The sequence below is a fragment of the Siphateles boraxobius genome, unplaced genomic scaffold (genome assembly GCF_051911475.1).
Source record: "Siphateles boraxobius isolate OS27281-9 unplaced genomic scaffold, OSU_SipBor_1 7, whole genome shotgun sequence".
Lineage (NCBI taxonomy): Eukaryota > Metazoa > Chordata > Actinopteri > Cypriniformes > Leuciscidae > Siphateles > Siphateles boraxobius.
This window is the reverse complement of record NW_027509197.1, coordinates 32,079,818-32,107,817: the sequence shown is the minus strand read 5'-3', so window position 1 is coordinate 32,107,817 and position 28,000 is coordinate 32,079,818. Positions and strand designations below refer to the sequence as shown.

Below are 28,000 nucleotides of genomic sequence, written 5' to 3'. Positions count from 1 at the left end.
CGTTCATTAACTCAACCAAACGCATCCTATATTAGATTAATAATATAGGATAATATATATAATTATATATAATAATACAGATATATATACACAAAATAAACATATTACAACTTACAATGGCACAGAATGCTGCGAATGCTCAAGAGAACTTGACTATGCTTGTCATGAAGGCTTAACTCCATAGATGCGCTCTTTCCACAACAACGCGCTCGTCGCGCTGAAACACTGGCGAACAAGAATTCACAACATTCTTTTACAGGCGTTTTTATTATAGTGTTATGAAGCCTATGTGACAGATTTGTGCTGCACATGTTGCACTGAACTGTATCTTCCTTTTCGAAGTGAATCCAATCATTCAGAACCATCATGGCGAACAGCGCGCATCTCTCAACTGAAGTAAATAATCTATTATCTATCGGCTTTGATATATCGGCCAAATTTTCTTATCGGATCGATAACGATAACATCAAAAAAGACCATTTATCGGCCGATATCGATATATGGTCGATATATCGTGCATCCCTAATTTATATAGCGCTTTCACAGACCGAATGGCCACCAAAGCGCTTTACATATTTGCCTCACATACACCCATTCATACACACATTCATACACCGACGGCGGTGTCAGCCATGCAAGGCGCCACCCAGCTCGTCGGGAGCAGTTGGGGTTAGGTGTCTTGCTCATGGACACCTCGACACTTGGTCAGGTGGAACCGGGGATTGAACCACCAACCTTTCGGTTTGTAGACAAACTACATGAACCACTGAGCCACTGCCACCCCAGTGTAATTTCATCCATTAGATGGAAAGATATGAAAAAGCCCACCTACAGACCCTCCTCATGAAGAAAAGTGGACCAAAAAAAAAAAAGATTTAAACACCAGGTTTGAACTGGAATGTCTCCCTCGTCTACTTGTGATCCGATCGAACAAAGCGCATTAATACCAGATGTAAACAGGGTCTTAGACAAGTTCACTTTGGAGTAGTTATAGTTTTTAGAACAGTCACAGCTGAGACTCCTGTAAGGAAAACATTCCTTTTCATCCTGGCTTCTCCAAATTGTGCACATAGCATCTTTATGATATCATGCAGCCAGAGAGAGAGAAAAAACCTTCCATAAAGAGTCAAATCAGGGGCTGCCACATTTCTTCAAGTGCATGCATGCGTGTAAAAACAAACACTAAATGCGGTACAACAGATTAATTTCACCAAATGTACCAAAACTGCACTTTCTCTAGACAATTCTATGCTTTCCATCGGCTCAAATAAGCTTATGTGTATTTACACTGGTACACTCCCCTGCTAACTCTGAAGGCTGGAAAATAACTTGTCTGGTATCTAAAAAGAATAAAGGCAAAGATGACTTTCTGTTGTGTTCTTAGTTGTCAAGCACATTGTAAAAGACACTCAATGTGTTCTGTTACAATGCAAACATTATTTTCATTATTACATAGCAAAAGAACATTAAATTGGTTGAAATTATTGCATTAGGCCTGCAAAAAAGTTGTTTACATTAACATGCAAGACCAGACTCAACTAAGACTGGAGGTGTTTTTCCTCTATACTTCCATATGAGGCAACCATCAGTTTACAGTAGAGACCGAAATGTGTCACTTAAAAATAGGAATGTAAAACAGCAAAAAAATGTGCATTAAAGCATTCTGTACCGCTACTATCACCAATTGGTATTTCAAAAGAAATATGTACTATATAGACTAAAACAGGTTTCATAAACCCTCCCATCAGTCTCAAACTAAAAGTATAACGAGGCCTATAGCGTCACAGAGCCAGTGTTTACACTTCAGAGAAATCAACTTCCCAAAAGGCTTACTTATAGCTGTCTAAGCATATTAAAAGAACAGATCACTCAGAAATGGAAATTCTGTCCTCATTTACTCACCTTCATATTGTTTAAAATCTGTAAGACTGTCTTTCTTCTGCAGAGCATACATTTTGAACAATGTTTTAAGGGTTTTTGCCCCTATAAAGAAGGTCACTGGCAGCCAAAACAACACTGGACCTCACTGACTATCATTGTAAAGACAAAAAACCCTGAAACATTTCAAAACATTTTTGTTTGTATTTTACAAAAGAAATAAGTCATACCATTTTTGAATGACACGAGGGTAAGTAAATGATGACAGTGATTTTTGTTGTTGTTGGGTGAACTCTTTCTTTATGCTCAGACAGGAGAAAACATTTTAACACACTTCAGCTTTAAGGTCTGTGATGATGTGAATGCACGCAATGGTGTTGTTAAATGTCTATCTGTAACATTGAGTCAAGTGTGTCTCATAGCCATGATATGATTAGTTGAGCTGCCAACAACATATAGTCTCTTCACACCCGCTGCCAGATATAAACTGATGAAAAAAGAGGGCTCAACACATTGGCTTACCTTGAATGAACTGTGGACTAGTGTTTCATCCAGATCAATGACTACACAGATCTTCCCTACATCTTTAGACTTTATCTGTGGAAGAAGTGGCTTGGCTGGGACCTGTAATTGACATTTCAAGGACACTGGTAAATAAGTAGCCAAGTTGGAATTTACAACAAGAAGCTATTTGACAGTAAAAATACAGTATAGGTCAGTGTTTCTCTACCGGTGGGTCGCAGCTCAAAAGTATGTGCAAGTAAAAAGTCTCTCCCCTCGGTATGTATTGTATGGACAGTAAAGTGAGTCAACTGGTAGATTTTATTTTATATTCTATTCTTTTATATGGGAAGCTATTTGTAGACATTCACATGGAAAATGTAAGACACTGAGTGTAACATGTCCAGAATTTAAATACGGAATTATCTGTTTTATAACACTAGTTTAGCTGTTTGAATCTTTCATTTTAACCCAGGTATTAGACAATGTCAAACTTATCTTTCATTTGTTGTTAAAATAAGAAATAATAATTTGTAAAATATTTAATTCACTGGACTGTAAAAAAAAATAAAATAAAAAGAGTCATTATTTAATATATATATATATATATATATATATATATATATATATATATATATATATATATATATACAAATCTTCCCTATTGTATTTCCTGGGGGGGGGGACTATAATATTTACACTACTGTTCTAAAGTTGGGGGTAAAGTTTTAAAATACGTCTCTTATGATTTTTCTTATTTGATTTAAAATACTGTAATATTGTGTAATATTATTACAATTTAAAATAACTGTTTTCTATTTTAATATATTATAAAATGTAATTTATTCCTATATTAGCAAAGCTGAATTTTTAGTCTTCAGTGTCACAAGAACCTTCAGAAATTATTCTTCTGTGTAATTATTTTGTCCTTGCTGAAATCAAATTCTTACTGACCCAAAACATCTGAATGGTAAAGTACAATTAACTTAATACAAATACACCATGATAAGATTTTGGTCATACAGCCCATGCCAAACTATGTGTATTAGTTATAGACATGAGTATCCAAAAGGGGGCATAAGGTAGCTCTTTTAGCAGTAGCATTCCATAAGCAGAGGAAGATCAAGTGACTGACTGCAGCTGGGGTGGAACTGCAAAGCTGCTCACACAGAAACCGTCTCTCTGTCCTATGCTTACAGAATGAGTATCTCAAGACCTGCGCGGCCTTCCAGATTCATTACAAGTGGGAGTGTGTACAGATGACTCTGATTTAAATAACATAACATATGATATGGAATAAGAACCCAGCATGGGGTCTTATTTTAGTTCTGTTGCTACTGACTTCATACTAATTAAAATTCAAATACATTCCTTCACAAGCAAAATCCTTTTACATTGTACCATCAAACGTATGCATATAAGATATTGATGCTTTTTAAAACATGCTTTCAACTCCTAAAATCAATCAACAAGTGCCTCTTCTAAGAAAAATGTACCTGATCTATGGGCGGAACACAGATTTCACAATCGCAGTCCTCTGGGTACTGCTCATCTTCAGATACATCACTGTCCTCACAAGAATCACTCTGTTCACTTGACTTGTTTTGGTCAGACTGAAATGTGTCTTGTTCAGGTGCCTCACTTCTAGCTACTTGATGTATAAGTTCCTCTAATTTTTCATTTTGCTTGTTCTCCTCAGGCAGATCATAGGTTCCAGGAGGATGAAGGAGCCCAGAGGTGTCTTTTGGCTTTGTATGGGCCTCTTGCTGACCATCTGATAAACAAAAAGATTCTGTCTCTGTGTTTGACTGTTCCTCGAAGGCACAAGAGAGCAGTTGATCCGCAGTTGGTGTCTCTTTACCTTTGTCACTTTCCTCAGAACATCTCACAAGATCTTCAAAATCAAACAGGGCTGTTTCTTCATCTTCAGTTGTTTCAATCTCTCCACAACAAGGTCCATGAGCCCCCTCATTTTCAAAGTCAGGGTGCGTCTCTTCATTTTCATCAATTTCAACCACAGAACTGAGATCTTGTATGATTTCCTTGTTCTCAGAGCTGTAGAACCCAGTTAAATTCTGACTGACCTCCTTTTCCAACAATTCTTCTTCAGGTGATTCTGAAGGATCAACTTCTTGAAATGTGTTCTTTACAGCACAGGACCCTGTGACATCTCCAGATATATTGTTGAAAGCATGTTCAACCACTTCTTCCAGTTCATAACCTTGAACGCCTGCAACACAGGACACTTGTACATCCATATCAACATGGGGTTCAGCGACCTCTCCATTTATGTTGCAAAGATCATTGCCCTTGGCCTCAGAATACAATGTGAGACTCTCGTCAATAAAATCAGGCCCATAAGCGTCAGTTCCACAGACATCGTCTGGTTTGGCACATTCATGGATTTGAACTGGATCAACAGGGAGTCCAACAGCTAATGCTTCAGCATATGTTTTACTGCTTTCCTTTTCTGTCACTTGTCGCACAGAATCAATCTCACATGCTTCTTCACAAGCATCTACATTTTCCTGTGTATACATGTTAAAGTTCTTATTACCTTCTGCATGGTACTCATCTGGCTGTAGTATATGAATTGAGGGCTCATCATCCTCTGCAAGAAGGTTTTCCTTATCACATGGTTGATCCGTGAAGATTTCAAACGATTCAGACTCATCAACAAAACTTTTGAATGATTCATCGGTTTCAGAGCTACTTTGACTTTTAGCATCCATGCAGTCGCAGTACTCCTCTTCGCTTGATTCATCTGAAGAACCTGCTCCTGTGGTCACTGCATCGAGGGAGATGTCCACATATGAGTGGAGTTCAAAAGTTGCCTCCTCATCTTGAAGAGTTTCATCATTACAACATTTCCCTTTCTCCAGCTCTTCACACTTTCTACAGAGCTTCCTACAGTTATCCAAAGCTTGAACTTCAGGTTTAGGATCTACAACTTCAGGTTTTTCTACCTCTCCATTTGACTCACTAATTTCAGCAGCAATACTTGAAGTCTCCTTATTATGCCTCAAAAGATCAGTAAGAAATTGAGAAAGCCAGCGAGCCTCAAAAGTTTCCATTGATCCAGAAAACATGGCATCGCACTCAGATGGTTTCCTACCCTCAGTTCTGCTGCTATGATTAGGCAAATTCTCTTTGGTTTTTGCTTCAAGGTTGTGAAAGACAGAGTCGTGTGTTCCTGACAACTTTGGGCAATTTTCTGTGAGTCTGCTTTGATATGGGCCCTCAGAATGGTCAGTGGGCACAGAGGGAGTGCATTGTTCAAGGATGTCACATTTTTCAATGTGCATTCCACAGCTTGTGCATTGTTCTAAAGTCTTAAAAGATACAGAGGATTCGCTGTGCTCAAAGTGTTGGTTATAGTCTTGATATCCTTCAGTCGAGGAGGTCCGGCTACAATTAAAAGTCTCAGACAAACAAGTGCAATCATCTAGATCGTTTAGCAGTACTCTGTCATCAGTGGTGTCCTTTTGCCCAGTAAGCTGTGTGTGCTCAAGGGACAAACAGTGGTCAGATGGCTTACTTTCTTTAGAGTCTTGACACAGTTCAGGGGATTTAAAATGTGTGGCATGGTATTCATCAAGCTTGTTTTGATTGTTAGGCTCGGACTGTTTAGATGTCTCGCAGTCTTCAGAATCTAGTTCAACTACATCATTTTGTCTGGATAAGTTTTCTTCAGAACTGATGTTTTTACACTTGCTGTACTGTTCCTGATATTCTGCGCCACATTCAGAAAGCATTTCATAATCTAAGAGATCAAATTGTGAGGATGCAACATCAACTTGTGTAAAAGAATCACGAAGATCTACCTCAGTTAACTGTTCTGAATCATCTTGCTGAAAAGACTCACAATCATCTAGGCTCATCTCGGGTGAAATTATTTCTTCTGCATCTTGTTGATAATACTCACAAAGATCTGGGCTCATCTCAAATGAGTTTAACTGTTCTGCCTCATGTTGTTCAAAAGAGTCATAATCATCTTGTTGAGTAGATTCACAAAGATCTGGGCTCATCTCAAATGAGTTTAACTGTTCTGCCTCATGTTGTTCAAAAGAGTCATAATCATCTTGTTGAGAAGACTCAGAAAGATCTGGGCTCATCTCAAATGAGTTTAACTGTTCTGCCTCATGTTGTTCAAAAGAGTCATAATCATCTTGTTGAGAAGACTCACAAAGATTTGGGCTCATCTCAAATGAGTTTAACTGTTCTGCCTCATGTTGTTCAAAAGAGTAATAATCATCTTGTTGAGAAGACTCACAAAGATCTGGGCTCATCTCAAATGAGTTTAACTGTTCTGCCTCATGTTGTTCAAAAGAGTAATAATCATCTTGTTGAGAAGACTCACAAAGATCTGGGCTCATCTCAAATGAGTTTAACTGTTCTGCATAATGTTGTTCAAAAGAGTCACAATCATCTAATTTCATCTCAGTTAAAAGGATCTGTACTGCATCGTCTTGTTGAAAAGACTCACAATCTTCTAGACTCATCTCAGACAAAGTTAACTGTTCTGCATCATGTTCAGAAAACTCACTTTGATCACTTGGCACAAATGCAATACTAAGTTCATCATTTTGGCATATTTCAACCAACTCAACTGAAGAACTGCTTGTTTCAAAACACTCACTGTGCTCAGAGCAGCTGTCCAACAAAGAGCTAAATCCAGACGAACCAGACTGATCTAAAAATTCACCATTGATTTGACTATTTTCAATGCAAAGTCCATCTGCTTCATTCAGTTCAATGGTGTTTTGGCCAATAGATGTTTCTTGTTCTGTGCACAATTGTGCAGAATGTTCCAAAGACTGATTTTCCTTTTTAGGATCTCCTTGTTCAGAGACCTCCGAGTGGCCAAAGCACAGTTCAGCGGGCATGTTTACTTCTGTGTGCTCGCTTTTAAAAAAGGAAGATGATTCCAAGTATTTGGTAATGTTGCTTTCGACAAAAGACATCCGTTCTCCAAAACACTGGCAAAGGTCAGAAGAAGGGAAACACTTCAGACATTCTCCCATATGTTTGCTTTCTCCAGAAAGCCTGCAAGAACAGTTAGAGATCTTCGTTTGCAAAGGGGGCTTACAAGGCTGAAGGGATTCGTTGAGCCCACAGCCTGCATGAGACACCAGCAGCAATGTGCACGTTGACATGACAGAGGGGTTGAGACTCCACTGAACCCTTCACTCAGCCCGCCTTCAGGACACCTACCGATTTATTTTGGTGCTTCAGAGACGTGACAAATAACCCCTGGTGTATCAAATCACTATAAAAAGCTGAAGTAAGGCATAAATCTGAACTTGACACCTACAGCGTCTTGACACCCGATCTGCTCATAGATGTTTGTGGCCCTGTTTTTTTTTTTATCCTGAATAATTAGTTTAATGAAATCATGAGTGGAAACATTTTTGACATCTCTTCATATCACCTTTCAATTAGTTGGGAATTTTAAGGACAGATAGCTTTTCTTTTTGCTAAATAAATTAACAGCATTCATTTAGGGGATTTAGGGTCTCTACATGAATGCAAATTAGATAAATTCTTATTATGGTACATTCAACTATGAGAGCCTCCTCGTAAACAGGAAAAGAACTGCGCAAAAGCTAACATGAGGTTTTGGTTTCCTCACTATCACAGCTTATCATGTGGCTCTCGCCTGTGTTAACCACGGGCTGGCCAGTATTCAGAAAACACTAGAGAGAACAGGGTGGGGATGCAGAGGGACGTCAAAATAAAAAGTTGTAGAAGAAAATAACAAAATTGAAATAAACTCTTACTTTTGAGATGGTTCCATTCTCTTCCACCAGCAGCGGGGCGTTGTTATTGACGGGCACGTGATCCGTTTCGTCATGACAAAGGCAGCAGAAGAGACTGTGGAAAATGCCACGACTGCGGGGTTTCTTCGTTGAGGATGCAGCATGTGGAGGGGTTCCTGGGAAACGAGAAGCACATTATTTCATACCAACAGTTACCCTGCTGTTCACCATGATATATCTTTGCATACATGATACACTCGTCAAGTTCCGACAGCTTATGCTCGTTATAAGATGACTGGACTCAAATACACATAAATGACCAGTAATGACTGGTATTAAATAACATATCTAAACAACTGAGTGCCAGCATCAGAATTTAAAAAACGACAAAAAGGAAACATTGAAACAAAAACCTGTGAGGGCACAGAAAACAAAGTGTTCAACCTTGAAATGAAATTACCAATGATACAGCATCTTAGTAATTTGACAGAAAATAGACTCTACCCTGAATTAAGGCCACATCCAAAGCATATGTCCAAAGTCACATATTCAAATAATAATTAAAGACAAGCAGGATACTTACATTGTAGTAAAAAGTTTCACTGAAAGCCTTAGCATATTTTGTGTTTTAACTGTATAGAACGAAACGGCGTCTAAGAATTGCTAAAAGGGTGGAGTGAAGGTTTTATTAATAGGAAACACATGGATGTCACACCCATGAGTTCCCCAAAACTTACTCCATACTCTGAGCTTCAACATACGACATACAACAACAATGCTTTTTAGTCTGGCATGGTTTGAGGAAAAACTGGGGGGAAAAGGATGTCAAACTGCTTTTTGCATACTTGTTCTGAACCAATTAAAAAAAAGACTATTACTATTAAAAAAAGAATAATAACTCTATAGTTAACTGTAAAACTGCTGCTCTGGCACAAAATGTTTCTAAAAAAGTGATGTACAAAGATTTTTGGAATAGAAAAAAAGAGCATTTCAAAAAGAAAATCCTTTCCAAAGGTGATCATGATATTCAGGAATCTCTGGCATCAAATAGTTTAAAATTCAGTATTAAGATTACTCAGAAACTAAATTATTCTAAATCCCCATAGCTACTGTTTGCTAATAAGCAAGATATTTGTCACCAAATACAGCAGACAGAGACATAGTATCCATGAATAGTGACACATTACAGGGAATCCACGTGATTATGGATCTATGTTGGGCTCGGGGCAAGAGCACAGCCCTGGGCAACTTACAAGAGTGAACAACAGCGACGAAAGCTGGACTTTGCGAGACAAAATCTTTGACAAATTAGGTTGCGGCCAAGACGGCCGAGGCAGCTGTCAACAGGGAGGATAAGCATGCAGTTCAAAATTCAAACTTAAAGCTCATGTATCAAACAAAGCCTTTATAAACAAGTTAGTTAGAACATATTGCACTTTCATTCAGTTACTCTGGGAGCATTATTGTAATGATAAAGGAAAGTAATCGGAAACTGAAGGTTTTAAATTTAGATTAGCCTATTAGATTTATCTCCATTCTGACGTGTCCTTCAACATAAACGTTGCCCTTAAAACCAAACTTAACCCAAAGAATATATATATATATATATATATATATGCCATTAGCTGCCGACCTATCATCAGGACATAAAATGTCTCATGACCTTCAAACATAAAATGTACATTGACTTGTCAATTGTAGCTCACACGCTAACCGTACATATGACCCCTTGGAAATATCCAGACAATCTGACAGGCCGTAATAGTGAAACATTGCTAAGTGAGCACACCTGCATCCCGTCACAGGACACGATGGTGGCAGGTCTACAAATGTGAGGAAAAGGGCCGGTGAAAGGGACTGTGAAGAAAACCGCATCCAACTCTTCATGTTTATTCCTCTGATATTACACATCAGAAGGCTTTAAATAGCACCAACAGGCAGCTGTTGACAGTGGTTAGAGATGGCATTCTACATATACTTTGTTGTGTTCTCAGAGTGGGACAGGAGGGAATGGGTCAGCCATATGTTTATCTCATGCCGTACATATGATACGTTGATGGACACCATGATGAAAGGCAGAAAAGCTGTAACCTATTAGCTTGGAGCAACAAACTTGAACTTGTAAACAGAAAAAGATCAAACAGAGACTAGCTAGCAGAGACAATTCTAAGGAAAACTTGACTCCTTGGCATTCTATAATGAGCCAGAGGGTTGAATACATTTGAAATCTCAAGAGCTGATAATTGGGCTACAGCTCTTTCACTCCACCCATATCAATTGCTACCCACATACTTAAGGTTGGATTATCTAGGTCTCTTTTAAAGAGGGTCTTCATGCTATTCCAATCCCGACGGACAGAGGCCACTCAGCATCTGACTTTACAACCGTGACATGTGACCCTACGTTACAATCTCCCAGCTTGTTACACACCACCCCCTTGGAGGAGAAGGACAGCAGATCTGGGTGACATTGCACATACTTTACACAAGTATAATGAAGAGCTCTAGACTAACTTATGAAAGTGTAATATTGGTGCCACAAATTTCTACAAATTGTACAGGGAGGTAGTAGGGCTGCACAATTTCTGCTTCTCTCGATTAATTAAAAATAAATCATCCCAATATTTGCTCCGCTGATTATTTGTCCTGAAAATACCTTTATCTTGCATTGGTAACAAGCCAATTGTTTTACCACTTTTTTGCTTATAATGTACAGCATAACTAACGTATATACATTAACTATATTTTTTTATTACACATTGTTTGGAGGACAGCCTTGGGCAGGAAGTGAAATAAAATCGTTTAAATATAATGGATTACAATTCATTTTCAATGTATAATCATTTTTAGATTAATCGGGGGGGGGGGGGGGGGAATAATCAGCAGATTAAGCGATTATGATAATCGTTAGTTTCAGCCCTAATTTATATTCTAATGAGAATAATCACGATTATATTTTAGCAAAATAATCATGCAGCCCTAGGTGGCAGGTACTTTAAAATGGAAAATTAAATATCACAATTAAATAGAAACCAACTAGTTTTATTATCATCGTAACCAATTTGCAATAGTAATGCATTTTTTTGTTCAACAAAACATATTTCACACTAAAAGTCGGTTTATTTTGAGTTGGGATGTAGACATAACATTACAATATAAACCACAGTATGGGGAAACAAAAATATATATTCTTTCAGTCCTGCAATGTATTATATAAGTGTCATTCAAAATGTTTAATGAAAAAACTTTTTTTATGTACTTTTTTTCAGTATTCTTTGATGAACAAAAAGTTCAAAACAACAACCTATTTGAAATGTCTTTTGTAACAAACAGTCACTTTTGATTTATTCAATGCATTCTTGCTGAATTTATATATAAATATATACACACAGTATATCACGAAATGGAGTACACCCCATACATTTCAGCAAACATTTTAGTATATCTTCCAAAGGGACAATACTATAGAAATTAAACTTGGATAGATTTTAGAGTAGTCCATGTGCTGCTTGTATAGCAGTATATATTTACTGTCCTCTAAAAATAACATACAGCCTTTATTGTCAAAATAGCTGGCAACAAAAGTGAGTACACCCTAAGTGATAATAGCTGTATGTCATTTAACCATGCAAAGCCACATGTCCTATTCATCATGTTCATGTTTTCTGTCTGCTTGACAGGACCATACAAATTTGTGTATCTTGTATTAGAGCAGTTAAAATTTGTGCTTTGGCCAATCTCTCATACTGACCACTGAATGTTCAACATGGCACCTCATGGCAATGAACTCTAAGGATTTGAGAATTAGAATTGTTGCTCTCCACAAAGATGGCCTAGGCTATAAGAAGATTGGCAACACCCTGAAACTGAGTTACAGTACAGTGGCCAGGGTCATACAGAGGTTTATCAAGATGGGTTCCACTTGGCCTGGCAAGGGTCAATCAAAGAAGTTGAGTCCTCGTGTTGTGCATCAGGTGCAGAAGCTGGGTTCAAAAAACAGACGCATGAGTGCTGCCAGCATTGCTTTAGAGGTCGCAGAAGCGGAAGGTCAGCTTGTCAGTGCTCAGACCATATGCCTCACACTGCAACACGTCGGTTTGCATGGCCATCGTCCCATCCAAGAGCATGAATTACTGGAACCATGTCCTTTGGTCTGATGAGACTAAGATAAACTTGTTTGGCTCAGATGGTGTCCAGCATGTGTGGCGACACCCTGGTGAGGAGTACCAAAAAAATTGTGTCTTGCCTACAGTCGAGCACGGTGGTGGTAGCATCATGGTCTGGGGCTGCATGAGTGCTGCTGGTACTGGGGAGCTGAGCTTCATTGAGGGAAACATGAATTCCAACATGTACTGCGATATTCTGAAGCAGAACATGATGCCCTCCCTTCAGAAACTGGGCCGTACGACATAACGACCCCAAACACACCGCCCAGATGACAACTGCCTTGCAGAGGAAGCTGAAGGTGAGGGTGATGGAGTGGCCAAGTATGTCTCCAAACCTGAACCCTATTGAGCACCTGTGGAGCATCCTCGAGCAAAGGTGGAGAAGCGCCATGTGCCAACATTCAGCATCTCTGTGATGTCATTATGGAGGAGTGGAAGAGGATTCCAGCAACAACCTGTGCTGCTCTGGTGAAGGCAGTGCTAGTTAACAATGGTGCTCACACAAAATATTGACACTTTGGACACAGTTTTGACATGTACACCTAGGGTGTACTCACTTTTGTTGCCTGCTATTTTGACAATAATGGCTGTATGTTGAGTTATTTTCAGAGGACAGTAAATATATACTGCTATACAAGCAGCACATTGACTACTCTAAAATATATCCAAGTTTCATTTCTATAGTATTGTCCCTTGAGAAGATTTACTAAAAAGTTTGCTGAAATGTGAGGGTGTACTCACTTTTGTGAGATACTGTGTGTGTCTGTGTGTATATATATATATTAGGGGTGGAGCCGAACCCGAATACGGTATTCGGAAAGGCACAAATAACGTGTTTTTTACGAATACTTATTTCGAACAAATACTTTAGAAAATATTTGTATTCGGGAACAAGAAAAACTTTATATCAAAAAGCTGCGTTTCCTCACGAGACCGCAGTGCGCGAATGAGTGAGTGACGTTCAGGAAGAGGTGACAGACACAGGCTGCTCCACACAGCAACAGAGAGGGCTCGGCTGAGCGAAAAAACACTTAACTGCATTACTATTTTTGTTGAATAGATTTTTGTACCTTAACTGGGTTCCGGAGGCAGTTTATAACTTTCGGGAAGTGGAGTTTGATCGGGAGATTATTTCATTACGCTGCATTATTGACGTCTGCAGCCGGGTGCTCTCATGTTCGCTCTGTTTACGTAGCTCTGTTAGCTCCGTAATTATTTGTTTTTATTACATGGCTTGGTTGAATTCTAATGTAGAATGCGGTCTGTTATTTCCATGGTTATTTCTTAATAACAGACCGCTGCTAAGTATAACACACCGTTGCCACGAAAAACAGAGCGTTGCCATGGATTCTAAACGTAGAGACGGAACGGACTATTTTTTTTAGCGGAAGCAATACAATAGTTTTTAAATCAATAAACTCCTTTTTAAATCAATATTTTGAGTCAAATTATTGATTTATTTGGTAGGTAGCCATGTAGTAAAAGGGATAATGTATAGCGAGGTGGTTGTTATAGCGAATACAAACCCTTCAGGCTGATTCAAGACCCCTCCGCTTCGCGTCAGGCTCATAATCAACCGCCTCGCTATACATTATCCCTTACTTATTCTGTCTGTTCAGCGTCCTCCAACAAGGACGGGTGGTGGTGGGATTCATAATGTTCACAATGGTATTTTATTAGTTGTTGGTTTAACCATGGATGAGGTAATGGCTGTTATGTTATTTTCTTTTCAATGACGTTCCTTGGTAGGCTACATGTTCATTGCTGGATTTATATAATTAAAGAATACTTACACTATAACGTAAATTAGAAGTGTAACGCAAAAAAACTAGATTTTTACTCCTATTTTGGATTTTACTCGAATACAAATACAAATACTTTTTCCCCCTCAACAAATACAAATACAGATACAAATACCGGCTGCTTTGCACACCCCTAATATATATATATATATATATATATATATATATATATATATATATATATATATATATTCATGAATGTATATCCTAATATGTACATATAAGTATAATATGCATTCATTAATATATCTGTTGCAATCACAAAACAAAACAATTTACACAACTAGTTAAATCTCAGTTTCAACAAATGCAAATGTTCCTAAAAGCGGTCAAACCCACCCACCGCCTAATGACACAAAGTGGCCAGTACCAGAAAGGAAACACAAGACAAACAGAGCAGATCGTAAAATGACAGTCTTGCCGCTTGGATTAAACTCAGAGAGCATGAGAATCCCTCTGGAGGCCCCAATGAACTCGCTCTCCCTCCCTTTCTGTCTTTCTCCCTCTCGCACAACCTCCCTGGAATGCAGCCATATGTCTGGCCCATAACTCTGCTGCACTGTGCCCCGGCCAAACCAAAATAGGAACAGGAAGTGTGAGGAAGTGAAGTAAGAGCCGCCACAAGGCAATTGAAGGCACACACTGAGCCTTCATTGTGTCCCGCCTCAGCCAGATCATGTTTCACGTGCAAACAAAACAGGTACAGAATGGCAAAGGCCTGGGAACACCACGCCGAGATAATCCACAATGCCACGCAGACAGGGAGGGATTCCGATTACTGACCACATCCACTGACCCACTTCTCTTAGGCCGGAACACCTTCCAACACAGGAATTAAAAAAATGATATTTTTGAAATATTAGGAATATTTGGTAAATGCATGCACACTTGCCAACGCAGCCTTGGCCACTGTCAATCCCAAACATGGAGAAACGACTAGGACACAGCTTTGAAGCTCTGCCTTTCTAAAAATACAGTATACTATAACAAAGTGGGGAACAGGTGTTCCGTCTCCATGCCGAAAATGTATCCGATAGTCCTGGACAATGTCTTGGCACACTTTTCACCAGGACACGCTAAAAGCCAAGCCTCGGTAAACAACATTATCCAGTAACATATCTTCTATGTCGGCGCAATAATCAGCACACCTAAATTAATCCAAGTACTAAAATGTTCCTTAGCTCAAAGACCAAGCCATTAAGAAGACGATTACTGAATTACGCAAGCAGTCTGGGTGTTTGTGTGGCCAGATACACGTTAAAGGGGTCATCGGATGCACAAGTTGGTATAATTCTTTAGGGTCTAAATGTAAAATTTGTAACATACTTGGTTAAAATTCCTCAATGGTTCTATAAAACAACACCCTTTTTACCTCCTCAAAAACAGCTCTGTTCACAACGACCCGTTTCGGTGCATGTCTCTTTAAATGATAATGAGCAACTGCTCACCCCACCCCTCTCTTCTATGGGGGGTGTCACACAAGACCCGTAAAGTGCTGCCTTGGCAGACAGTATACAAATGGCTGAGGAGGAAATATGCTAATACGGGACAGTCCGTCAGTGGTCGTGGGCGGAGCATGAGCAACATGACATCATATTGCTCAGAAAATCCAAACGGCTTGATTATTGAGAGTGTTTAGGCTTTTTGAGGATAAAAAAAAAGGAGTGAATGGATTTTTTTTCCCTTGTGTGGTGGTTGTGTCCACACACTGCAAAGACACATTTATTTGCAAATTGCAAACACCATATAAAGTGAATTCTGCATCCGGCTATAACTCCAGTATCCAGGAAAAAAAGTCACCCATGCACTGATTTAAAGGGATCCTATTCCTAAATGTCGGATTCAGACTGCACGATATCAGCCTGATTTTGGCACAATATGTTTGTTGTAGAGTGTCGTGGTGATTCGTAAATGACAGTGAATGACAAAGAATCAATCGTTTCATCTCATATAGGTAGCGTGTCATTGTGGACGCCAAACGAAGCCGCGTCTGCGATACTTCACAATGTCACGACAGAAAGACTAGCAGGTTTTATTTTTTCCGGTCCTCCACGACGGGATCCATCACATACAGTATGTATGTATTTTGACCAATAGAAGCCCAGAAGCTCTTCCTTACACAGCTTTCACAAATGGCGAAACAAAAGAGATATTGGTGGTATTGGTGCTGCTAGGTGGACTTAATGTAATGGAGGAAAGGTTCGTGGAGCTATGGCAACTATTCGTAAAAAATATTTTGTAGTAGGGATAGGGATCCTATTCCTTTAATGCCAGGTTCAGAGTCAGACTTCAGACTACACGATATCAGCCTGATTTTGGTACAATCCTTTTGATGTAGGATGTAGTGGCAATTCGTAAATAACAATGAGCTTCAAAATGACAAGAATCAATAATTTCATCTCATATAGTGTGTCACAGTGGACGACAATGTCGGATCTATGGCGCTTCACGATGTCACAACAGAAAGACTAGCATGTTTCATTTTTTCCGGTCCTCCACGACGGGTTCTCTCACATCTGGGATTTTGACCAATAGCACAGAAGCTCTTCCCCAACAGGCTGTACTGGATTTTATGGTTACTAGTAAAATGAAAAAATTAAGTTTAATATACATATAAAACAGGGCTTAACAGTAAGGATCATCCAGTTGACCCCGGGGCGGAGTGAGCAAGTTTTGAGCCAGATGTCAAAACCTACATCATACATTTACTAATCTTGTGCACGTGTTTTTATGCCATAAAAACATAAACATTTGGACTTTGGTTACAGACTGGACATTGTTGGTGCAAAGTTGCAAAGTGCACTGATTTAAACTGGTCAACAAATTAAGGTATCTAGTCAGCTAGCTTAGATGACTTTTTGACGAAATTGCCAAATTTATTTATGATATTTAACTCTTTCCCCACCAATGTTTTAAAAGAAGTTGCCAGTTTGGATTCTTCTTACAAAATTTACATGGTCCCTCAGAATATTTTGTTTCCTGAAAATCTGAATATCAAAAGAAAGCATGGATTCAATGGCGGGAAGAGTTAAAGCACTAGTAAGAATGGGCTGAAAATTGTAAACCGATCAGTCATTTTTTGCACTATGCCATTATTTTGGAAAAAGCAAAAACAAAAAATGATTAAATCAAATGAAAATATTGGCAGGGCAAGTAAAAGTTTCCAACAGTACAAACAAATCCTCACTGTTGAGCTTTACAAAATAAACTGCACTGTCAACATTCTGCATTATAACTTACTATGAATAACATCAATTTCCACCATGATCCTTCAACACCGACACACCCCAAACTCAGAAGTCAAAAGAAAATCCAGAGTTTCCTACTGGTAATTATGTTTTTGTAGCAGCATTCAGCAGAACACAAACATTACAACATGATCTGAAAGTAGTAACAGTGCCTGCTTAATGAGTATAGACAAGAAAATCCTGGGATTCCTCTTAAGCATCAGGGCATGTAGAAACAAGCCACATATGAAGAACTGAACCATCCTCCTGGACACACACACATGACGCGATGGCTATCATGTTTACAGACGTGACAGAGCACTAATTGAGTTACTTTAATGTGGTTCAACTTTAAGAACAAACATGTAGTGCAAATCCAGGGTATCTGCACACTTTTTAAAGTCAAATTTAAGGCTTTTTAAGACCTTTTTAAGACCTGAAGAAATCAAAATTAATACCTTACATTAGGGGAGCGCAATACTGACAATAATATGTCTCAATATTTTCAAAGTTTTGTTGATAATTAGATTATATTTTACTGATTGTATTTGTGTACTGGTACCATGGCTGGTTTAGGCCTGTTGTTGACAGCTGACTCACGAAGATATTCATATTTTTCATATTCTATGCAGTGGTCAGTTCACAGCAGTGAAAGAAATTAATAATTTTTTATTAAAGGGCAATATTTGCAACCTTAAATTGAGTTCCAGGGGCATTTTCACCCATATATTGACTTTTTTTTTTACATAGAGGTATGCATCACCTTTTATGTCAAATTCTAACATTCAAATTAAATTATATTAGAATAATAACACAATACCACTGTTACCAGTTAAATTAAATTAAATCCATCTTTGCAGTGCAGAGAAGACACAGAAGCAGCATCAGAACAGGCATTAATATATTTTCACTCCATTTACAATTGCATAAATAAAGCTATGAGATATTCAATTCTTTCAATTCTTGGTAAAATACAACATATGGTAAAATACAAAAACTTTATACGTCTATTAGGGAACATACCTATAACTGCACTGACACATTACGCAGTGAAATCAAGCGAGACAATGCGATGTCAGCTCACAGTGCGCCCTCGTACATAGTTAACGTTAAAGTAAAACAATGATTACAATATCATAATAGACAATACACATCGCACACCACTACACACATAAAGAATGAAATTACAATTGAACTGAAATTAGCCAGCTTTCTTCTCCTCTCCTACTGTTGCGCGTGCAGAAGACAGACGTAATGCTGGCGCGAATGTGACGCGAAATGTCACGTCAACAAGCAAATCCACAAAGAACGAATAATAAATAAAACAGTACGCTAATTAGATAGATTTAATTTGGAAAACATTTAGATATGTCTAAGTCAAACTGCCATCGAAAATGTAAGACCTTTCATAAGTAAAAATAAGACTTTTTAGGGCCTTAAATTTTTTAAATGTAATTTAAGACTATTTAAGACTTTTTAAGGACCCGCGGACACCCTGAAATCAGATTTAGAAATGAATGTGTAAAAAGATCTTACAGATAGCATTTGCCTCGAAGACCACAAAATACTCATTTGAATCATATACAACAGAAGCTACTGCTCTGTCTTCCCATGATTCATCGGACAGCAGTTTTGATAGACAGGCTAAGAAAGGGACACAATGTATGAAGCAAGAACACTCAAAAAACGTTGAATCCATGACAAAATCCACACATCAACCATGCAACCTGATCACAAACTACAAGCACTAGGCTACTTGGAAAAACAAAATGTCATTCTATTTTGTGAAAAATATTTTAAACTGCTAAAATTATTATTAGATTCAAAACATATACACCTTGTTTACATTTTAAATATTAAAATATATACAACTTAAATATAATATAAATTAAATATTAAAATATATAAGTCCTTAGCTAAACTATAAGTTTAATGTAATTGGTGGCTAAGAGCCGTTTGTTAAACAGAGAAGAAGACTTATTATAAATACAAGCTGTATACAATAATATTAGGCACAGTAGCTTCTTTTCTTTTTTTACCAAGAATTTTATTGAACAATGTGAAAAACCATAAATGGCCCGGTACAAAATAGGGATGTCACGATATTCGATCAGTCAGAAGACGCATAAAGCTTGCCACAAAGAACCGGCAAATGTAGCCTAATCATTATGAATGTGTCAAATATAACAAGGAGACATTTTAATTGTTTCTTAATAAATAGTGTTTTCTGTGACGATGCTGACTCGTGCACCTTCGCAGTATTGTGAAGGTGCCTAGAGAGAAATGCACACTTCATACGGATCATAAGAGAGTAGGGCTGTGTTGAAAAAATCGATTCACCAATTCTGAATCGATTTTCATATTAATTTCTAAAGATCGATCCGTAACTCAGAGGATCGATTTAATAATAGGCCTACATTTTCCCCGTGAACTTTAACTTGCCGCGTCATTGAATTCACGCATGCGCGCGAGGTGGAAGGACATTAAAACAACGAACATGGCGGTCAGTAACATTAAGCAAGCGGTTGCTTTGAAAACTCCAGAAACGCTCAAAGCTGCGATCTGTCTTATACCTGGAGTACTTGAAGGTTTTCACAAAACTGTGACACACTTGTGTTTTCTAAAGGTTTTGTAAGTTAAAATGTTATTACTACTAGGCTGTATCACGTGCCGTTTGAACTGACGCGCTACAGCGATCTGTCACATTTAAAAGCGCCAAAACGTTGGAAATATTGACAGAATCTGACAGCTGAGAATTTGTTCCATATCAAAAGTAACCTTTTCTGTCTAGTCTGTCGGTGTCAGTGTCCTCTTTGTCCGCGATTTTTCTCTGCATGAGAAAATGCAGTGGTCCAATCAGTAGTTAAGAGCCTGAACTTGCTTATAGTAATTCGGAAATTAGTGCACATGAGTGGGAAAAAAATACAGCACAGAAGAATGTCTAATTTAGCGTGAGATTTCTTTGTTGAGCGTGAGACCGTGAGATTGAGGCTGAATGCGTGAGTGTCACGCCAGATGCATGAGAGTTGGCAACCCCGACTCCATTAATTTGCAGTTGAATGTCTATAATAATAGTATCAATATGTTGCATACCTGTAATTCAGGTAACAGCTGGAAAAAAATGCTTCTAAATCTCGAAGATCGGATCAGATCGGATCGAATCGAATAATGATAATCGATTCAAGAACTTGAGAATCGGAATCGAATCGATTCTTGAAATTTGAATCGAAACCCAGCCCTATAAGAGAGTTGTCTGTTTCTTTTCGTTTTGAATTGTTTTGTTTAAAAGTAGACATTTCAAGCTTAGATATATTTCTGAGTTTCTGTTCATTTATGAGACAAGCTCCAGTTCACATGGGATGCAAGTTATATCGCGTCGGCGCCTCCATGTCCTGATTATAGGCTGCTATATTTGCTTCTTATTTATTAAATCCAGGCAATTGGTTAAAACATTGATTAAAATTAAGATACAATTTATACAAAACGAAATTCACTTTTTTAAGAAGGGCTTTATACAAAACAAAACTTAATAAAGCTGTCAAAATGATGTCTCTCGATATTACTCATACTGGCTGATAGGCTTATCACTTTTCATATAATCAACACGGATGAAATGGAAAAAATAACATATTATTTAAACATAAATACGAAACTAACTTTACTTTAATGGCTACAACAGGTAGGGCTACAGTACAGAGAAATGTAATGTAATGAAATGAAATGAAATGAAATGTAAAGGGGGGGCGGGGTTTTGAATAATAATCAAATTATTGCCAGCGATCGTCGAATATTATTTTTGCTTGAAATGCCCATCCCTACAAAATATGAAATGTCTTAATCAGACAAAATACAAGCATCATAGCATAAGAAAGAAATGTAAATAAAGAAGTAAAATAAAAATACATTAAAGTAGGCCTAAATAATAAACAAAGAAATAAAAGAGGCTCAGTAGCTTCTGAAGCAGGAACACAAGCATGTAGTCGCAGTTGTTGTTGATGTTAGGCTACTGATTTAGCGTGTCTGACTAGTCGACACGTGGGGAGATGACATCGTCGATTCACAAAATATGTTTGGGGGGGGGGTTGTGCGTTACTGAAGGCCCTGACTGAAACCCGACGGTACGCTACTGCTCATAAGAGACAGATCAGTAGCCATGTTTCCATCCACCTATAGGATAATGCATAAAAAAGCTGAATAGAAACACCAAGATGCACATAATTCTAAAAAACGTTGCTCAGTTGAGTCGTATAATTTTTTACCGATAAGAAGACATGCACAGAAACTACGATGGAAACACATTTACCAAATAAATCCACCAAAACACAAAAGCTCACGTGACTTTGCCTCAACTGAGGATGTGATTGGACAACTGGACTAACCAGCGGGTCAGTTTCGTTGCACAGGAAGTGACATTTCTTTCTCTTGAACACAAGGGATAGAAACTCTGCTTTATTTGCAAATGTTTTATGCGATTTTCCAATTTTGTGCACAAGTTAAAATTGCAACTTTGAATGGAAACATATCTAATGTCTGTGTCTTCACACTCATTGGGAATCTTCACACATGAATCATTTGCATGAGGTAAAAATTCTCTCAGCTTTTTTCAAGTTCCTTATATTGCCCAAAATTCTTATTAAAAACTTCCGGGCAGTTTATTGCCGAAAGTCATTTTTAGTCCAATACTGCTAAAAACACTGCTCAGAAAAGAAAATGGTTTTGTGAAGGATGTTCAGAGTATAAAGACTCACAGTGAAACTTAATATCACCCATGGCTGTACAGTCAGCAAATGATCCTGATTCCTTTTCAACCACGTCATACATTGCCTAACAAAACAATCTTTTTACATCCATAGGGGCAACCGGAAATGTAAATACCCAGTTTAGCAACATTCTCTAGGCACATCGCAAAGGCACCATGGCTTCATGTTTTTTTGTGTGTGTGTGGTTTTTTTAAACCACAAAACATCTTCCTACATATTACAGTGCATGTACATGATTTAGTTTTGATTTGAGCTGAAATAATATATAAAAATGAAGTTGCATTTCTAGGTAAATGATCTGTGCTCTCTCTGTGCGATGTACTGAACCTGCAACAGGGAGTGGTTTTCTTCAAATCTCTAACAGAAACACAGGCCTGTAAACCATCTCCATCTCTGTGTGCGCAAGAGGGGAAAAAGGAGCGCTGGTGAAAAACAAAGCGGTCGGAAAAACAAGCAATGAAGCAGACTGCTATGGCTTTACCCGCAGCGGATCCTCCCCAGGCTCTCACTGTAGTCGGCATCATGCAGAAAACACGGTTGTGTTCATTAAACACTAAGCTTTTAATTGTCTGAACCACAAATTATTGGTCAGGAAATTAGCACAATTTAAACAAACGCACTACTTAAAAAGCCTTTGTTGTCTCAGAAAAACATCTAAGACGGAATTAAGTTTTTGTCAGAATATGGGAAGTTGTGTGTGTCACAATGAAACACGAGTTGCATGGTGATACTCCAGAGCAGTGTCTTTGAAAATTGTATGAGAAATATAATAATAAATGCATGTGTACCACAGAGAAGCATGGAGGAAGAGGTGTCGATGTGTAGGGAGACTTTTTAACTGCTGGTCCTGGTGAGCTCCTTCACTGTGATAAGTCATTTAATGCTTCGGAGTACTGGGGAATATTGCAGAATGACTGGCTTCCCACAATTGAAAAGGAACGATCAGATGGTATTTTTCAACAAGACAATGCTCCTGATCAAATAGCAAAGAAAATCAATAAGTCGCTTGAGAACAATTCCATCAGGCTCATGTTTTGGCCTTCTTCCGTCAAAATTTAAACCCTAGTGAATATTTGGTCTTACATTAAACTCAAATTAACTGGGAGACAATTTTCAACAACTCATGAATTGTTTGAAACAACCAACACTGACTGTAAAAAGCTGTCTGCAAATTTACACACATGACTTAAACATTTTAAGAAAACAAAGGGAAAGCTATTCTGTGATAAGTTACTTTATCTACGATATTTGTGCAATTCATGCTAATTTCCTGACCAGTGATTTGTGATTAAAATGAAGACCATTAAAAGACCACTAAATATTTTGCCATTTTTGACTTGGCCTTTTGCTCAGGAGTGTATAAATCATATTCATCACTGACCAAACAAAAAAAGACAGATGAGCTACCCATTTTGTTTACACCCCAGAGAGTCTAAATATTTTGTCAAAAATACAACTTGTGAAATTGTACACGCAAAAAAATGTACAATTAGAAATGAGAAGCAAAATACCTTTGTTTCCCTTATGAAGTTGTTGTAGCCATAATGTTGTCCTGAAAAGTCCAATTGATTAAAGGGTCACTTTTCATCTAACCTTTGACCTGCAAACAGTGGCCTATCTTGTTTACTGTGACATTATGACTTACAACCTTTCAATAATTCTACCAGTCAAAAGTTTGGACACTTTACTTTACTGATTATTTATTGACAGATTAATTGATTGCATGATCTTCAAAAAAAAACTTATGTCTTTATACATAAACCATTAAATTCCACCACTTCCAGTTTTATTTCTCAATTTTGATGAGTTTATAATTATTCTAAAATGTAAAAAAAAACATCAAAAAAGAATACGCAGGTTTGTCCAAACATGTACAATGGAAATACTAACAAGGTGTAATGCACCATTTGCACATTCACGCATACTACACCAGTTTATTACAATAAACAACGATTCTTGTATTCATGCATTGACAGTCACCATTGCAAAAAGACAATCTAAACATCAGAGATGAGATAAGGGAGTTAAGAAATCTCGTCTCATGATAACCTGTCACCTGAGGAGGGACTCCAAGTCATTTATTATGGGATATATGCATACATAAACATAATATGACATCAGGTTAGCTGATGTACTACAACACACTACAGGTAAACAAGAACTACAGCCTTCCCTCAAACGTCAGTGAAGAAAGTCATCATGGAAACGCCCCCTCAAAGCATTCATTTATATATATATATATATATATATATATATATATATATATATATATATATATAAATAAAAGTGGTTTTGTAATAAATCTCTAGTTTATTGCACGCACATAAAGCTAACTGTATGTGATGGGTCTCCACTCTATCGTTCTAATAAATGGACTTAATGGATCCACATTCAAGACGCATCAACTGTCATCAACTTTGGAAAGTGGTAATCACGCGTTTTTGTAGTGTTTTGGTGAGCGGAAATGTATGTATATTTAACACTGAGTTTTCAATAAAGTCCAGTCAATGCTACACTTTGACAGAATGTAGCTGTATATGAAGCGTCCGCCGCGCGCCACATTCATCAAAGGGGGTTGACATGTGCCGACACAAAACTTTCTCTCAACTCACCTCTGTCCCGTAAAGGAGCACTCGCTTCTTCATCCCTGCTCACTTGCGTGATGATCGAGGCGGACGGGTGGTCCATGAGATCCGTAAAGCAAGTAAAATCGCAACTTAAAAAGGGTTTCCGTATTAAAATCTTTCCGCTGGCTACGATTGAATTGGAAAAAAAAAAAGAAAACACTCCCTGCAAATGCCTCCAAAACTCCAAAAGACTTTTACCACTTAAGAACATTCATAATGCGAAACCATATTAGGCTGAATGCAATATCTATGTTTTATAAGTTATACGACATAAAGAAAATTAAATAAAATAATAATAAAAAGTTAAGTTCCTGGATGATAACTTTTCACAACATGGAGTTCGGCTCTGCTCTCAATTTCAACATAAAAACATGGAACTCAGCGGTTTCAAGGCACCCTTCGCCTTAAAGGGGCAACGACACTCAGGCAAGACAGAACTGTGAAAACCACTTTGAAGGTTCAAAGTTTATGGCTGTAAAATGTTACGAATCAGAACGAAAAGGCTACCTGTGAACATCTCTTTTAGTACCAGTTCAAATACAACATATTTAATACTCAATAGGAACATAGGTGGCCCCACAAACCAAGACAGCTCAGCCAGCACAATTAAAGTTTAGCTAATTTTTTGTTGTTGTTCCGCACAGTAATATATATATATATATATATATATATATATATATATATATATATATATATATATATATATATATACTGTAAGATGTAATATACATGTAAAAAGTAAATCAATAATGGTTATTTTAATGGTTTTATTATTTAAGTATCACGCAGAAATACATGAATATAATACCATACACATAATATTATAGGCCAAATTTAAAACTTAATACTCAATTTTTTTAAGTAAAAAATGCTTGTATATTCAGGAGGAACATTTCACATTTGTAATATTTTCTGAAAATAAGTTTTAGATTTTTGGTGGGGTCCACTTAACTTACAGCATATTTTTAATTGAACAATTTCGTTCAAACCATAACATATTTCTACATTATAAGTATTCTCGTTCGTTTCTTTTTCTTCCTCTTTCACTGGAACTGGATAATATTAATAAATCTGACTTTGGAACAAAGTGTCCTAATCGCTTGAACTAGGACTTGATTAATATGCGTTGCCCCTTTAAAAATTACAAAATCCAATACGCAAACAAAGTTTAAAAGATCTCTTGGCCTCAGCGTAACTGAATGCTCAGTTCGAAGTTAAAACAGCTTTTTCTAACGTCCGACAGGTAATATATATAATAAGTAGTCAGATCTGAATGATTTTCAAACGAATGCGTGTGCATTTTACGCTTTTTAAGAAGCAAGACAACTTTCTTGTGAACTTTTTTTGGCAGGAGCTGCGAGCGCGGGGGGGGGGCTTGAGACCGTCTTTAGAATGGAGGATAGGGAGAGTCCTCAAAGTTCGCGCACTCCGTCATGTTGATTACAGAGTTTACATCATTGGTATTCATCACGCACTACACTTAACAGTCTACAGTCATTCACTGAAAGCATCAGCAAGGCCCTCCGGATTATGAGTTTGAAGATTTTTTGTCACATCACAAGTTTTTTCAAAAAATATCATACAGATTTTAGCTTAATTTTTAGCACCATTGTATGAGCAATGAACCAGATCAAGGATGTAACGTTAACCTTATATCACGGGGACAAAAGATTATTTGTGAATTGATTAATGATCGACCACGTCATGTTTTAAATAAAACTACTTTATAAAAATACTTAATAAAAACCAGTAGACTTAAGCAAAAAAAAGACCTGTACCATGACCTGAAGGGGGATGCTTTTAGAATTACTCCAAAAGGCCTTTTATTGTAAACAAGTACAAACTATCAATCAAATGACAGAAGACATGGTGTGAAACAGGTTTTTCAGCAAAGTTTTGATCATGTTGATAATTTGCTACAAATTTGCATATCAATATGATACAGTAGGTTTTATTTAAAGAGGTCTTCAGCAAGCCCTTTACTTTAGTATAGTGACAAGCTGTAGGACATTAATCCATTGAAGACAAAGGACATCATTTGAAGTATATAACCTGTGTCTCTAACTGCTCAGAGGACATCATACTTCCCTGAATCTGCTGGTTAAGTGTATTTGATGGTCAGGAAAGTAGCCTTTTGGTGTCTCTCTGAAACAACCACAGAGGTTACAGAGCAAAATACAACCAGGTCAATAAAAGACATTAAAGTCTGCATGAAATGCAGGTCGCATCTTTTCTTCCCAATTGTGACATATATCTGAGTTAAACAGCAAGAAAAATACTTGCTTTTGTCCATCAGGAACTGATTGGATGGTTGTGGTTTGCTATTGGTCGATGTCATGCGAGTGACAGGTTGACCCACCCTCGTGCCAGTAAACACATCAGAGAAGAGAACAGATGATGTCGCTGCAAGTGGGAGGGAAGTCATTTTGATTAAATGTTATGAGGGCACCTGAATTTAAAAAAAATGATATGCACGGATAAATCATTTATAATAAATATGGCAAAAACAAGAATTTTCCATTTTGATTTCATGGTGACTTGGTTTGATGAACATATCTCTGCCTAGGTCATCCAAGATGGCTTCATACATGACCAGGGCCACAACATCAGGATCCTCAAAAAAGAGGATGCAGGGGTCTGGAAAGACCAGGGACGTGCAGAGAGTTCCTCAGGGGCAGGGGCTCAAATGTAAAAAAAAAAGGGCATATGGCATCACATAAATAAATAAATAAATAATATCAAATAGTATACTAAAATAGAAAACCATTATTTTAAATTGTAATATTTTTCTCTATATTTTTTATCAAATAAATGCAGGCTTGATGCACATAAGGGACTTCTTAAAAAAAAAAGTAATGTGTGTGCAAATGTTTGACCAGTAGTACTGTACTATTATACTATTGCTGCAAACTTATCAAAAATGTTAAAATAATTAAGTCACCATTTCGCGTGCTGTTGTCAGCCTACACTTCACATAATAGGCCTGTACGCCTGGGCTTCATTTAACAAACTATGATAGTTTCATCAAATGGTAAACGATGTATCAATATAGACTAAATACATACTTACCATTAATACTACTTTTGGTGCTGGTTTTGTGCAGTGCTTTGTAGTCAATTAACACCCATTAGTTCAACGACACAGATTCAGATTGCTTCATAAACATAAATTCGTCTGTCCTTGTAATTTTAAAACGATTTATTTATAAATGACCAGAAAATTACGCTCCACTTCACATTGTCCAATTAAATTTGAACTTGTTGTGCAAGATGACGATTGGT

At 37.5% G+C, this 28,000-nt stretch overlaps 1 protein-coding gene and 1 long non-coding RNA gene across 3 annotated transcripts in view; one reads left to right on the top strand and one right to left on the bottom strand.

Moving 5' to 3' along the window:
• Nucleotides 1-25,103, bottom strand: part of ctdsp1 (CTD (carboxy-terminal domain, RNA polymerase II, polypeptide A) small phosphatase 1) — a 34,651-nt gene extending 9,548 nt beyond the window's left edge. The window contains exons 1-3 of one of the 2 annotated variants that reach the window (XM_077215085.1): nt 24,705-25,103; nt 8,160-8,314; nt 2,401-2,502 (exon numbers count right to left, since the gene is read on the bottom strand). In XM_077215085.1, the coding sequence (XP_077071200.1) occupies nt 2,401-2,502; nt 8,160-8,314; nt 24,705-24,930 (483 nt within the window). In that variant the 5' untranslated portion in view covers nt 24,931-25,103. Of the gene's footprint in view, nt 1-2,400; nt 2,503-3,875; nt 8,080-8,159; nt 8,315-24,704 lie in introns of those variants that run through there. The other variant, XM_077215084.1, reaches the window with a different exon arrangement.
• A 767-nt stretch (nt 25,104-25,870) lies between these two features.
• LOC143723113 (uncharacterized) lies at nt 25,871-27,342 on the top strand. The gene is made up of 3 exons (XR_013197046.1): nt 25,871-25,962; nt 26,071-26,179; nt 27,286-27,342. It is a non-coding gene; the product is annotated as an uncharacterized LOC143723113 (long non-coding RNA).
• Nucleotides 27,343-28,000: the final 658 nt, after the last annotated feature.